Below are 15794 nucleotides of genomic sequence, written 5' to 3'. Positions count from 1 at the left end.
TGAAGAGAATGGGAGATAAGAGATTCTAAATCGATCCGGTATCATTAATACATCTATGAGTTGGTCAAATAATTCAAAAAAGTTCAGCTTGAGCATTTACCTAGAGAAGAGAACCAAATTATTGATGCATTGGCTACTCTAGTTGCAATGATTAAAATATATGCAAATATCGAAATCCAACCCATCAAGCTGGATGTAAAAGATGAACCAGCACATTGCTTAGGTGTTGAAGAAGAAGTTGATGGAAAGCCATGGTATCATGACATTATGCAATACATTAAAAGCTAGCGATACCCAGAACATGCAACAAAAAATGATAAAAGGACTAATAGAAGGTTGGCTATGAGTTTTTTCCTAGATGGAGATGTCTTTTATAAAAAAAGTCAAGATCAAGTGCTCTTAAGATGTGTGAATACAGCTGAAGTGAAGAGGATTATTGAAAAAGTGCATGATGAAATTTATGGGGCACATGTAAATGGTCATATGATGGCTAGGCAAATTATGAGGGTCAGTTACTATTGGTTGACAATAGAGAGTGACTATATTAGTTATACTAAAAGATGCCATAAGTGTCAGATCTATGCTAACAAGATCTATGCTCTTCCAACAGCATTACACATTTTGGCTCCTTCATGACCATTCTCTATATGGAGCATAGATGTCATCAGTCCCATCACTCCAAAAGCTTTGAATGGGCATAGGTTAATGTTTGTGATGATTGATTACTTTATGAAGTAGGTAGAAGTTACATCATATGCTAGTGTGACCCGATCTATGGTATGTAAGTTCATCAAAAAAGATATAATATACAGATATGGGCTTTTAGAAATGATTATTTTTTATAATGTCAAAAACTTGAACAACAAAATGATGAATGAAGTGTCACTCAATTCAAGATCCATCATCGTAATTTGGTACCATATCGTCCAAATATGAATGGGGCTGTAGAGGTTGCAAATAAGAATATTAAAAGAATCTTGGAGAAAATGACTAATACTTACAAAAATTAGCATGAAAACTTGTCTTTTACTTTGCATGCTTATAGAACATCAGTCCGAACATCTACTAGGGTCACCCCATTCTCTTTGATATATGGAATGGAAGCTGTGCTACCAGTCGAAGTGGAAATTCCTTTGTTAAGAGTCCTGATGGAAGTAGAGTTAAAGAAAGCATAATGAGTTCAGAATCACTATGAGCAGTTAAACCTCATTGAAGAAAAAAGACTTACAGCACTTTGCCCTAGTCAATTATATCAAAAGAGAATGATGAGAACACATGATAAAAAAATTCACCCTCATTGTTTTAGAGAAGTAGACCTAATGCTAAAAAAGATCCTTCCAAATCAACATGACAATCGAAGAAATGGACACCAAATTGGGAAAGCCCATACGTAGTGAAAAAGGTATTTTCTGGTGGGGCATTGATTTTGATAGAAATGGATGAGGTGATTTACCTACTCCAATAAATTCAGATGCTGTAAAACTTAAAAAAACTAAAAAAAAATAAAAAGTAAAAAAGAATGACATATCAAAGCTGAAAACTTGAAAAAGATGGCTTGGATACGAAGGAGAAGCATCATCAAGAGAAGATCCCACAACGTGAGGGCAAATGTAGTTTGATGAACTTTGAAGAATCAAGAAAGTCATCTAATTAAGTTTAGAAAACGAATCTGAGAATATTTTGTTCATGATTATTTTATGATGATTATTTGGGCACCTTGTTTAGACTAAAACACTTTGCCATGCACTTATTATCAGTCTAATGAAATATGCTATCTTTCCTTTGGAAATAACGTCTATCCATTCTTTTATTCTCATTTGATATTTTTTTTATCGTACAAATAGGAGAAATGTATGATTGCATTTTGTTTTTCTTGAACTTAAAATGATGAAAAGAAAAACAAACATGAAAGATCTTAGCATTACTTTTTAAAAATTGACAAAGATAGATGACAAAAGATGAGAAAAACATGATAAGACATTGATGTTATAGACTTTTGAAGAAGAAAAAATATTGTTAAAGAAGCATACAATAGTCAGATGTTAAGAACAGATTGGTCATATGGCAATTGTTAAGAATTCTAATAAAAGAAGCAAAATGTGAGAGATTTCGAGAACTTTTTTACTACAATGACTAATTTTGATTGCATTACATGCATTGCATTTAGAGCACTTAGTATATGCATCCATGAACAGTTATAATAAAGACAAAAACTTTCCATTTCTTAATAAAAGATAAGATTTTGATATTTGGATGAATGACAATGATCAAACAAAAGATTTCAAAAGAGAAAAATTTACTTGTTCAAAAATGAGAACTTGGTTTCGAGAACATATGAGATTTTAAAATTATTAAGCTTCTGCTTAGAAAAGCTTTTTCAAGATGGATTTTTAAAATTGTTGAGCCTTTACTTAGAGGAGCTTTTTCAGGATAAATTTTTAAAAGTTGTTGAGCCTCTGCTTAGATGAGCTTTTCAAGATAAATTTTTAAAGTTATTGAGCTTCTGTTTAGATGAGCTTTTTCAAGATGGATTTTAAAGTTATTGAGCCTCTACTTAGAGGAGCTCTTTTAAATTTTCAAAAGTTGTTAAGCCTCTGCTTAGATGAGCCTTTTTAAATTTTCAAAAGTTATTGAGCCTCTACTTAGAGGAGCCTCTTTAAATTTTTAAAATTCGTTGAACCTCTGCTCAGAGGAGCTTTTTAAATTTTCAAAAATGTCATTGAACCTCTATTTCTTCTTTAAATAAAAAAAAAGGATTTTGTGCTCAATGTTTCTTCTTTCCAAACAAAATGGTTGTTTGTTTGTCTTTGCCTTATTCCTAATTATCAAAAATAAACAAAGAAGGGTAACTGTAAACACCATTTTGTATTATTATTATTATTATTATTATTATTATTATTATATTTTTTCCTTTTTTTTTTCTTTTTTTTTCTTTTCTTTTATGGTTCAGTTTGATGATAATATGAGTGCATTAAATGTACTCTCCTCAAAAGTCTAAAATCTCAGCCACCGTCACCACCGGTAGTTGCCTAACACCTTGCCTAACTTGGTAGCATGGATTTTGGCTTAAAAATCTAGGATTAGAATCCCAAAAAAACTAGGATTTGAATCCTAGCAAGCTCTATAAACAGAGCTCGTTCCTTGCAAGAAAAAAAAAAAGAGGCCATCGATTAAAAACCTAAAAGCTCTGCCAAAGAAAAAAATTCAAAATAAAAAAACTTTTTATAAAAAAAAAAGGAACCAAAAACCACAATCCCCAACATAGGGGAACCCAGCCTAATACAAAAAAAAATAATAATAATAACACAAACACAAAAAAATTTTTTTTTGCCAAACCTTCTAAGCCAAATCTGTGCTATTTAGAGCCTATTTTCATAAAACTGGCTCAGATCTAACTTCGAAGGTTGAGAGGAACATTTGGTTTTTTTTTGGGACTTTTCAATCACTAGTGATGGCAACCGGCAACCAGTGGTGGCGACGACGATGACGGGGACAAGACCGGCTAGCCCTCTTGAGTTTTATCTGAAAAAAGAGAGAGGAGAGGTGTTTTTTGTCTGAGAGATGAGAGAATGACTAAAAGAAATTTTTGGGCCTTTTATATAAACCACCAGAACCAAAACAACACCATTTCAATAAAAACCAAAACGACACCATTTTGAGCCCTAAGGATCAGCGCGGCAACCTGTGACCCAACCCGAGGTCCCCGCACCTGACTCATGACCCACTTCTTCAATTAACTTTTGACTAGTCCAACTAAATCGATCCAGATTGAATCGGACCATCCCCGAACCGCTAACACCGAACCGACCTAATCAGACTGAATTACTGGACTAGACTTCGCGTTGACCGGACCATTGATTGGTCTGGTTTAGGTAAAAAAGATATTTTATTTTTGAATTTTTTTAAAATATTATTTTTGTTATTTTAATTATTATTATTATTATTTATGCATGTTAAAATGTTTAAATTTACATAATAATTTTTTTTGTTTTATAATAATAATTAATAGAAATAAATAAGAAAATATATAATAATTTTTTTTTTGATAATTTTATTAATTTTAGAATAAACCTTATTAAATAATAATAACAAAATAATAAAAAATGAGAAAAAAGAAAATTTTTATCCAATGATGAGATTTAATAGTACTCCGAGTAGTGATACCTACGAAATCTATAGGCGATAAGATTTTTTTAAAATACTACCAGTGTATTGGAGTATTTATAAAAAGTTTTCAATACAATAAAATTTTTTTTTTGTTAATAAAAAAATAAAAAATAATTAATTTATTAAAAAATAAGTAATAAAAATGAGAAAAAAAAATTTTATTCGACGAGGGGATTCTAAAAGTATTCTGAGTAGAGATGCTTTAAGAAGTCCCTAAGTGAGAGGATTTTTTTAAAAATATTACCAGTGTATTTGAATATTTATAGAAAATCTTCAATATAATAAAAATTTCTCTTTTCTTCATTTTTTTTTAAATGAAAAAAATTAATAAAACAATTAATAAATTTCTAAAAAAGAGAATAAAATGTATGCATCAACATGGTAACATTCTGCATTACATGAACGATATAGTTTTTTTACAAAAACTAAATTTTAGCCTCTGAGGATGAGATTTTATGGTATTTCAAGAAGTGATGCCTAAGAAATCTCTAAGTGAGAAAATTTTTTTTTAATGTTACCAATGTATTGGAGCATTTTAAGAATTATTTCAATAAAAAGTTTTTAATTTATTGTTTTCAAATAAAAATTGAAACAATAAATAATAATATATAAGAAAAAAACTAATAATGAAAAATGAAGGAAATTATTTTTCAAATATCGAAAATAAGACTATTTTTATCAAAAATAACGGATAACACGTAATTAATTGGTACCGTTTTACATGGGTGTTATGGGGGTGCTAATCCTTCCCCACACGTAATCAGCTCCCAAACCGAGACTGTTGCGCAAACCCTAAAATTATTCTTTTAATAAATTTTAATTAATTTAAGATTTCATTAAAAGGGTATGTTTTAATAAGTGGCTAATCGTACCTAGTCAAAAAAGATTGTGGTCACTCCCTTTTTTTTATTTTTTTTTCAAATTCGTTAGGCGGACACAAAATTGTTACAACACTGTGGAAAAATTCAACCAACATTAGGAAGTTCACCAAAAAATTCAACCGATGCCAGAAAATTCAATAGAAAACTAAAAATTTTCCAGAAAAGTTTTTAAAAAATCTTTTTTTTTTTAATCCAAAAATCTTCCAACTAATTTCTGACTACTTTCATGTATTTTGCTGACTTCTGTGTAATTTTTTTATCTCTGTGATCAGTGTTTTATGATCTCTCTTTTCACCTTGTCTTGAGGCCTGATGCACCTCTGTATTTATAGGGTTCAAGGTCTCAAAACCTTAAACTGAAAAAGAGTTTTGATCGATTCGATCTTCAATTCTAAGTTTATCCTAACTTTGACAACCCATAGAAACAATCTAAAACAAATCCAACTACCTAGAATTTTCCTAATTTTTTGTTTTTAACCTTTTTATTTTTAATTATTACTTTTTAATTAATAAAAATAAACAAACCCCAGACAGATCAAGGTGTCTACAGTTGCCCTTTTTTGTGCATTTCCTGTGCAATAGGAATTGTGCAAAGATGTAGACACCTCTTACATCCAATAATCATCCCAACATGTTCATTTTTTTGTTTTGTTTTCTTTTTTTGTTTTGTTTTTTGGTTTTTTACTCAGACACTCAAATTGGCTAAATGACACAAAACTCCCTTAAGCAGAGGCTCACAACTTTTGTAAAATAAATAAAGCTTCCCTAATCAGAGGCTTAATGACTTTTGAAAAATAAAAGGCTCCTCTTATCAAAGGCTCAATAACTTTGAAAATAAAAGCTCTTCTAAACAGAGGTTCAACAACTTTGAAAAATAAAGGCTCCTCTAATCAAAGTCTCAACAACTTTGAAAAATAAAGGCTCCTCTAATCAAAGGCTCAACATCTTTGAAAAATAAAAGCTCATCTAAACAGAGGTTCAACAACTTTGAAAAATAAAGCCTCATCTAAACAGAGGCTCAACAACTTTGAAAAATAAATGCTCTTTTAATTAAAAGCTCAACAACTTTGAAAAATAAATAAAGCTCTTCTAATTAGAGTCCCAACAACTTTGAAAAATAAAGGCTCATCTAAATAAAGGCTCAATAACTTTTAAAAAATAAATGCTCCTTTAAACAGAGGCTCAATAACTTTGCAAAAATAAATAAGGTTCCTCTAATCAAAAGCTCAATAACTTTTGGAAAAGTAAATACGGTTCCTCGACAATCACGTCCAGAGGAATCGTAGATCATGTTTAATGAAAATTGTAATGAAAACTTAAAGATTCACAATTTGAGTTTGAAATTCAAAGGTTTACAAGAATTTTTAGATTCGTAAGAGCATTTCAGCTTTACAAGAATTCACTGAAATTTTATTATCAAAATTTCAATTTTACAAGAATTTGATTCACAAAATTTCAGATATGTAATAATTCAGATTTATGAGATTCTCATCCAAACTTTTAATTCAGGGATTCGCATACAAATTGCAAGGCGCACATCCAACATTTAAAGATTCTCATTCAAATTTTGGAGATTTACATCTAACAAATTTCAAGATTTCACATCTCAAAGATTCTCATTTGAAATCTTATAGATTTTTATTTGAGGATTCACAATCTTGTCTTAAAAGACTTCATCAAAATATTTAAAATTTCTTTTTTAGATGACTTTCAAACTTTTATCAAAATCAAAATTTAATATGTAATGAATGTCATGATCAATGATACAAATGCAACAATCTGGATTCTTACAATAATGCAATGCCATATATTATGCTTTAAATGTTTGCTGGCTAATGCATATGCAAACCAAGTTACGTATATTTATTATTCCAACTTATAATGCAAACGTAATACATGTAATACAGATGTCATGAAATTCTAATTAATTATGGTAACATGGATCTCAAGACTTTACCATTTCACATTTTCCCTTTTTAGCTTCTCAACATTAGCCATTTCAAACCAAATTCTATCAATTGTTCCACATTAGGTTCATCACTTAATCACCATTCACAAGCTTTTTAGTGCTAGCCATGAATTTCATCCATTGATCCATATTATTTCCATCATTTGATTACATCTCACAAGTTATGTCGATCAATCCATCATCATATTCATTTGGTCACACCATGTGTCCTTCCAAATCATCTTTTCAGTTTTTTACCATCTCTTCATTTTTTTACCCCCTATCATCATGATTTCTTTTTAAAAGAACGCAAGAATCTTTTATGCTCATTATGATTCATTCATTATCATTTCAAATCATGACAAATATAATACATTCTCAATTTATTTTGGGAATGCAAGAATAAGATAGCACAATGTGAATTAAGAGAAAGGTAATCAATGAGAAGTAAGTACAAAAACAAATGGACAAAGGAACGAATTCACAGCATATCAATAGGGATGGTATTGAATGGTATCTTAATGTCCAAATAATGAATACTTAGATAATTCTTAACATTAATCTAGAATTCTTTCTCAAAAACTCATTCCATTGACTTTTGAAGTTATTTTGAGCTCATTGAACTTTGTCCCAGCTTTGAGAGATCTTTAAATGTCTTTGACCTTCCATCCATATGAACTATTTATCCAACTCTTAATTCAGAGATTTTTCTACCTAAATCGTACTTTCGGGTTTTCAATTTAAGTCTTTCTTTTCTCTCATTTTCATTTTTTTTCCATTCTTTTATTTTTTTTATTTTCTTCTATTTTTTCTTCATTTTTTTTATTTTTCCATTTTTTTTATTTTTTTCATCCATTAGTAATATCTCTCATACATCAATCTCTAAAACACATTCCATTGTCCCATCATAAGCATGCCTTAGCTCAATATAAGATCATTCAATTCGAGCATTCACACTTAATCAAAATAGACTTTTAAAGGTTGTAATATAGGCTATGGTGAGGGGTCATGAAAGAAATGGATAAAATAGGCTCAAAACATGTGTTTAAAGGGTTCAAAACTAAAATATCATTTCTCATCATTTGATGAATTTTGGCATTTTGCCTTATTTCACATCATTTCACTATTTTTTTATTCATTTTTTCCTTACAAAAGGATTCTCATTAATTCACCCCAAATCATGTGTGGCACTCATTTTTTTTTTTTTGCTTTCTATCTTTAAGACCTTTTGCGCTCTTTTGCTTTTTTTTTTCAAAAATTATCTTATAATATGGAGAGTGATCCTTGGTCGGGGTTCTTTAAAAAAAATTATAATAGGATCAAAATGGTAGTAATGAATGGTTTTCGAATGGTAAAAGAATGATGGCCATTTTTCATCTCAAATGTGAATATTTTCCTTGAAAATCATCTATTAAACAAGCTCATAGATCTTTATAAAGGACTATATATCCTCAAGACATATCTATTTTACATCTGCCTATAGCTTACTTTTTTTGCTTAAATAATCTTCTCAAATCAATGTGAATGAGTACTCAAAATTAAATTTTAAAATTATTGTTGTCCTTGTCTAAACATTCATCATTAAGAATGGGAATAAAAATATATGACAAATAACAAAGCATAGAATAATGGTTGGATAAAAGAAAAAATGTAATGAAATACATCAACTTGTCTTTTATTGAAATGAAAACAAATGAAATCTTATTGCATGAAAGAATTCCTAACATTATTTTGAAAGAAAACCTAAAATGACAAGCAAAATTCTACTAGCCTTAACATCCTTATGCCCCCATGCGATCAAGTGAAAGATTTTTATTGACATCAAGGGTAGTGCAATTCTTCATGGAATGACCAGTAATTTCATAGTGGTAGTCACAGTGAGCTATAAGATCATACCATTTAGGATAGGATGGCTTGAGTGGCTCGAAATGGTTAGAGATAATCAAGTGGTTGTTATAGAGGTTTTGGTATAATTTCATATAATTCATCGGGATTAGATCAAATACGAGTTTTTTTGGATAGTTCATAACTCTTGTGAACCATTTGTTAGGTTAGCAAGATGAATTTGAGGTCTTGTGTATGGTTGAATGTTAAGGCTATAGACGAGAGCTTAGAGGCTGAAAATGGGCTAGTATGTTTATGGATAAGATGGAAATAGGGCTGGCTGATATGGGTAAGATGAGTTATTATTCACAGTATGATAATATGAGAGTAACCTTATGGTGGATAAGGTTGATATCCCCTAAACTATCTGTCAAAGCTCATAGCTTGAGCTTCAGTCTTTTTCTTCTCTAGTGCCTTCTTGGTTTCCCCTCTTTTTAACTTGCCATTTTTAATGGCATTCTCAATGATTTTACCTGAGATCACCATATCGATGAAATTTTTTATTGCATTCTCTATCATCTTTTTATAATAAGAAGATTTTAATGTGCCGACAAACAACACTATAGTTTTTTTTTTAGTTAGAGAAGCTTACACTTGAGTAGCTATGTCCCTCTACCTTTAGGTATATTCTCTAAATGATTCAGTCATCTTCTTTTTCATATTCTGTAAAGACAAGTGATTAGGGGCTAAGTCTATGATATGTCGATACTGACTAATGAAGTCATAGACCATATCACTCTAAGAATGAATGTGAGTCCTGTCCAATTGGACATACCACCTAGTCGTAGAGCCCATAAGACTATCATGAAAAACATGCATTAGCAACTTTTCATCATTAGCATGGGCAACCATTTTTTGGTAGTATATGGTAATGTGAATCTTTGGGCATTTTGTACCATCATATTTTTCAAACTCTAGCACTTTGAACTTTAGAAGAATAATCACATCTGGGATTAAATAGAGCCCAGCAACATCTACTGAACCATAAAAACTAACTCCCTTTATGGCTCACAACCTTTTTTCCAGTACACTAATCTTCTAGTTAGCTATCGAGTCCCTCAATGACTCGTCCCCTTTTGGTTTTAATTTTTGTTCTCTTTTACATCGTCAATTATCAGATACTCGAACTGGTTTTATTACCTTCTCAGTAAAGATATGATTTACATAATTCTAGTATTGTTCTAAAGTTAAAGCTGATGGCATTTTGGGTTATGTATACCCTATCGATATGTGAACTATAGTGGTGGTGGGTTTTATGTGGATCAGGCTTGATGCGATAAAAAACTAAGAGGGTACAAAGGGTCATCCACCTCTTGTGACGGATGGTTCTACTGGCTAGTATTTCTTTCTATTCTTTTTTTTTTGTTTAACTTATTCAAAGCATCCAAGATTTTACTCAACTCTCATTTTAGCTTCTCTTGAGCTTTCTTTATCTTTTCAAGGCGATTGACATTTTCTTATTCCATTTGTTTGGTTCAAGCTCTTGTATTATATTAGTGAGTTGATTGTGTGAGATTCTTGGTTGGTGGAGATATCATTGAACCTCGAGTACCAGAATTATGTATTATTAGAAATGCTATGCTTTATGCATGATATGTTGATGCATAAATGAAATGTACATTTTCATGGATGAAATCTAATATGAAAATGATGTAAATGCATAATGTTACATATGACAATGAAAATGATGTATGAAATTAAATGATATTGATATGATGCAGATGCACAAAATCAAACAAATATACAAGTTGTTCCTTCTTATGTCTTGATTTCGAGATACATTTATCATTAGATAAGAAGGGCTCTATCTTAAGGCTGGCCTTTTAAGTGTAAACTATAACCAGAGCTAGGTGACTTTAACCACTAAAAGTTCTCAAATTGTTCCTTATATTATTGTCTATCACAGACTAGTAAAGCAGTCCAATCTTTACCCATTATAGGCTACCAACGGAAAAGATTCAATTTGAGTAGAAGTATTTCGCTAGCCATTATGGAGATTATCATCTTATGAGAGTGTAAGTACTTTACTCCCTTCTAAAAGGGACGGACTTCGGGTATAGAGTTCATGTAATGTAAATGAATGTGACAATAGGTGTAAAGGAACATAACATTTTCAACCCCATAAATAAAATACAAGAAAAAAAGGAAAAAGCGTTAGTAAACAAATAATTACAATTTAAAATCATTAGACTAAATGATAAGATAAATTTAAAAATTATGGCTTGACTCTCTATGGCTATTCCCTCGTGAAATTGCCAAACTATCATAACATATAGATCCAAAAATCTATAGCTAAACTTAACAAAAGGAGTCATCACTAATCTTTTTTAACTAGGTGGATTGGCCATTTAAGGAATCTACCCTTTTAAAAAGCTTATAAGCTTGATTAAAGGTTCTTAAAAGAATAGGTTTGGGTCTACTAACTAAAACAAGATTTGAGAGTTTGGTTACATGTAAGAAAGGTTATAGCACCCCCACATGCCCATCCACAGGATGGTACCATTTTAATTTAAATTTATCCTAAGGTCTTAATTTTAATGGTCTTAAATTTTATATTGAATATTAGAAATAACTTTTAAGATTCTTCCATTAATCTAGTAAAACTCTTAAAAATGTTTTCTCACTTCAAGAGTATTTAAGAATCACATTTGTTTTCTTGAAGAAGCTTCGTTGTCGAAAAAAAAAGTTTAATTATTTTTTTATTTTGATTTTTATTATTGAAAATATATCTAATTATTCCACCATTTGGGCCAAATTAGAAATATTTTCTCTTTTTGAATTTCTAAATTTTTTGCCATTTGGGCATATTTAGAAATTCTTTTTATTTTTTATTTTAATTTCAAAATTTTTCACCATTTAGGTCAATTTAGAAAATTTTCTTTTTTCTTGTTTTATCTTTGGAAAGAAAATAATATAACAATTATTTTCTTGAAATTTCATTTAAATTCTTTCACCATTTGAGACAAATTTAAAGAGATTTCTCACCTAAAGATTTCTTAAAAAATTTATCATTTGAAATTTCTAAGAATCTCATCATTGGATAATTGTCACATATTTTCAACCAAAATTTTTATTTTTTTATTTTTTTTATTGAAAATAAATAATAATTATTGTTATTGAAATTTTATCTAAATTATTCCATCATTTGAAACAAATTTAGAAAAAAATTTCTCACATAGGAAATTTATAGAAATTTACCATTTAAAATTTTTAAAAATTTTATCATTGGATAAATAATATTTATTCTCAAAAAAACATTTTATACCTTTTTTATACTTTTTTTTCTAAAAATTTATTCATGCAAAAAAAACTTAAAAAAATAAATAAAATTAATAAAAAAGGATAAAAATACCAAAACAGGGAAATAGCTCGACTCAGCGACTTTGGTGGCTCGGTTCCAGGCACAAAAAGCGGCTCGGAGGATACGACTTGGTGGCTCAACTCAGCTCAATTGATTGACTGGTATGTGGGTCGGCAGAAGCAGGTTGTGCTCAGGTCAAGTCATCCAAATAAAAACACATGGATCTTAGGGTTTCTTAAGCTCCAAAACAACAATATTTTCAAAGGGTATAAAAGGCCTAATTCAGTCTTTTTTCACAGATTTCTCCTTTCCCCCTCTCTCTATTCTCCCTCTTTTCTCTCCCTCTCGGATGAACTCTAGTTGAATCTTTACTAGGTTTTGAAAAGTGTCATCAAAATCTGGGTTAGTTCGTCGAAAAATTCAATCGGCGTTGGAAAGTTCACAAAAAAATTCAACCAGCACCTAAAAATTTAATCAAAAATTGAAAATTTTCAAAAAAATTTTCAGAAAAATCTTTTTTTTTAATCAAAAAATCTTCCAACTGACTTCTGACTACTTTTCGTGTATTTTTCTGACCTTTGTGTAATTTTTTGATCTTTGTGATTAGTGTTTTTGTGATCTCTCTTTTCACTGTATTTATAGGGTTCAAGGTTTCAGAATCTTAAATTAAAAAGGAGTTTCGATCCATTCAATCTTCAATTTTAAGTTTATCCCAACTTTGATAATCCCACATAAACAATCTGAAACAAATCCAACCACTTAGAATTTTTTTTAATTTTTCGTTTTTACCTTTTTTATTTATTATTATTATTTTTAATTAATAAAAATAAATAAACTTTAGATAAATCGAGGTGTCTACAATATTAATTATATCATATCACGTGTAACATATATAATAAATGTGTCATATTTATATTTATATTATTCGTATTATTCGTATATTCATATTGTGTTTATGTAAAAATTATTTATATCATATTTGAAATCATGTCTAACATGAAAGAGGATTAGATAACACGTATTACTAAGATTATTTTAAATTATGACATTCATTATATAAATTATAGTATTTTTTTTATACATAAAAATTTAGAATAAGGGGAAACTTTATTTCAAGAGCAGAATAGATTACACATGTTATAAAAAAATTTATAATTCGGATTTACAAATTGCTAACTTAAATGAATCGAAATATTAAAATTTTATCAATTCAACCGATCATTATCATAAAAATGGACAGCTGTACTTTTTACTTTATTCTCTGATTAGCTAGAAACCTCAATCGAAGTTGCCGTATTCAACGATTGGAACCTGTCGAGTTGTTTCCCCTACATTCATGAAAACCGTTCAAACCCGGACAATTTGCAAATTTTTTTTTTTAATTTTTTATCTTGGCGTTTGACAAAGGTTAAACAATTTTTAAGTAGATTTTACCATAATTAGAAGGTAAAGACAAAATCTATATAAAGGCTGCCAAGAGGTTGCTTAAGAGCACAAAACAAAACCCACTTTGTAGTAAAAATGGGGAAAATGGGGTCATCAATGACCTCTCTCTTTGTCACTCTTCTAGTGCTCGCAGTGTCTCTCAGCTTGCCTTCTGAAACCACAGCACACTACCGTTACTCATCTCCTCCTCCACCTCCTAAGGAGTACCCACCACCACCCTACCACTACAAGTCACCACCTCCTCCTCCTCCTGTGTACTCTCCACCACCACCCAAGAAGCCTTACAAGTACAAGTCTCCTCCCCCACCAACTCCAGTTTACAAGTATAAGTCTCCACCACCTCCTCCACCAGTGCACTATCCTCCGCCCCTTTACAAGTACAAATCTCCTCCTCCTCCTCCCCCTGTTTACAAATACAAGTCTCCCCCACCACCACCACCGGTTTACAAGTATAAGTCTCCACCCCCACCACCACCACCACCGGTTTACAAGTATAAGTCTCCACCTCCACCTCCACCATCACCACCCAAGCACCCGTATAAGTACAAATCTCCACCCCCACCACCACCAGTTTACAAGTATAAGTCTCCACCTCCACCTCCACCATCACCACCCACGCACCCGTATAAGTACAAATCTCCACCCCCACCACCACCAGTTTACAAGTACAAGTCTCCACCTCCACCCCCACCATTACCACCCAAGCACCCGTATAAGTACAAATCTCCACCCCCACCACCCCCAGTTTACAAATATAAGTCTCCACCTCCACCTCCACCATTACCACCCAAGCACCCGTATAAGTACAAATCTCCACCCCCACCACCCCCAGTTTACAAATATAAGTCTCCACCACCACCACCACCATCACCTCCCAAGCACCCGTACAAGTACAAATCTCCGCCACCACCTCCTCCAGTTTACAAGTACAAGTCTCCCCCACCACCTCCTCCAGTTTACAAGTACAAGTCTCCCCCACCACCCCCTCCGGTATACAAATACAAGTCTCCTCCACCACCTCCACCCCATTATGTCTACTCATCACCACCTCCTCCTCACCACTACTAAGCAACGGCTTTGAACGTACCAAGGTAACATACATTTTCCCATAAATATTTTTGCACGATCTTCAAGGTGCATTATTTCACATTTTTTTCTTGTTTGATTTTAATCCGTTTAATGACAAAAACTCAATGTGTTGATGCAGGAGAAGAGAAGTGTGTGATCCAAATAAAGGGACAAAATATGGTTTGAAGAAATAAAGAAAGTGAGAGAGAGAGAGAGCCAAGGGAGGGAGACTAGTCTCCTCGTTGAAGAGAAGAAAAAAATAACGGAGACAAAGTAGAAGGGAAAGGGTTCATCGTTTTCATGTATTTGATAGTTGTATTATCCAGTGGTCTGCCGATTTCTATGTCTGCTTTATTATTATTATAGTAAAAAAAATACTATATGTATGTGTTTTCCAACCTTTTTGCAAATGCATGGGTTGATCCGTAATATAAAAGATCCATTCCTCTAAAAAAAATGGTTCACGTTTTCCTTTTTTCTTTAAAAATTCTTTGTTCTTTGGTTTTGAGTGTGATGCGGTTGGAAAGAATTTCATTTTCTTTTGTCAAATGATCCAAAATTTTCTCTGCATGAATTAGCATGGCCTTTCCAATTTCATGCAATCGGGGAGAGAAAACGCTTTACAAAAAGAAAAAAAAAAAAAAAGATAAAAAGAGAAATCAATAGCAACGTGCAATCATGGATTTGGCCATTTGATGTTACCACCAATCAATTAGTTATATCGATTTCCTCGGTAATCTTTTCGGGGTTAATTTTTTTATTTGTTACTATCTCTTTAAATGATTAATTGGGTTTTAAAATTCTTTTAACCGCGCTTTTACATTTTTCTTTTTAAAAAAGTAAAAAATAAAATTTGAATAAGAGATTAAAGAGTACAAATATAAGAAAATAAAATGAAAAAATGTTTATAGCTGATTAGTATGAAAATAATAAAGTAAAGAAACATTTTCATACTAAAATAAAGAAGCATACGAAACAGAGATAGCATATGACTTTTAAACCTTTTGACCATTTGTGTAATTCACAAATCCCCATATATATATACATACACAATATCTGTTTTTATTAAACTTTGTTTAGAATTAACTAAATCTTAAATT

The 15794-nt window shown here is 31.1% G+C and overlaps 1 protein-coding gene across 1 annotated transcript; it reads left to right on the top strand.

The window, feature by feature from the left end:
• The first annotated feature begins 13673 nt into the window (after window positions 1-13673).
• On the top strand, window positions 13674-15092 carry LOC111311188 (uncharacterized). The gene is made up of 2 exons (XM_022910561.2): window positions 13674-14717; window positions 14834-15092. Exon 1 carries the CDS (start codon window positions 13702-13704, stop codon window positions 14692-14694), a length of 993 nt encoding a protein of 330 aa, XP_022766296.2. The 5' UTR covers window positions 13674-13701; the 3' UTR covers window positions 14695-14717; window positions 14834-15092.
• Window positions 15093-15794: the final 702 nt, after the last annotated feature.

The sequence above is a fragment of the Durio zibethinus genome, chromosome 1, assembly GCF_047325235.1.
Source record: "Durio zibethinus cultivar Kanyao isolate XHJ-2024 chromosome 1, ASM4732523v1, whole genome shotgun sequence".
NCBI lineage: Eukaryota > Viridiplantae > Streptophyta > Magnoliopsida > Malvales > Malvaceae > Durio > Durio zibethinus.
This window is presented reverse-complemented; position numbering and strand designations above follow the sequence as displayed.

Coding starts and splice junctions, on each gene's coding strand:
- LOC111311188 (XM_022910561.2), top strand. CDS start 13,702: ATGGGGAAAATGGGGTCATCAATGACCTCTCTCTTTGTCACTCTTCTA.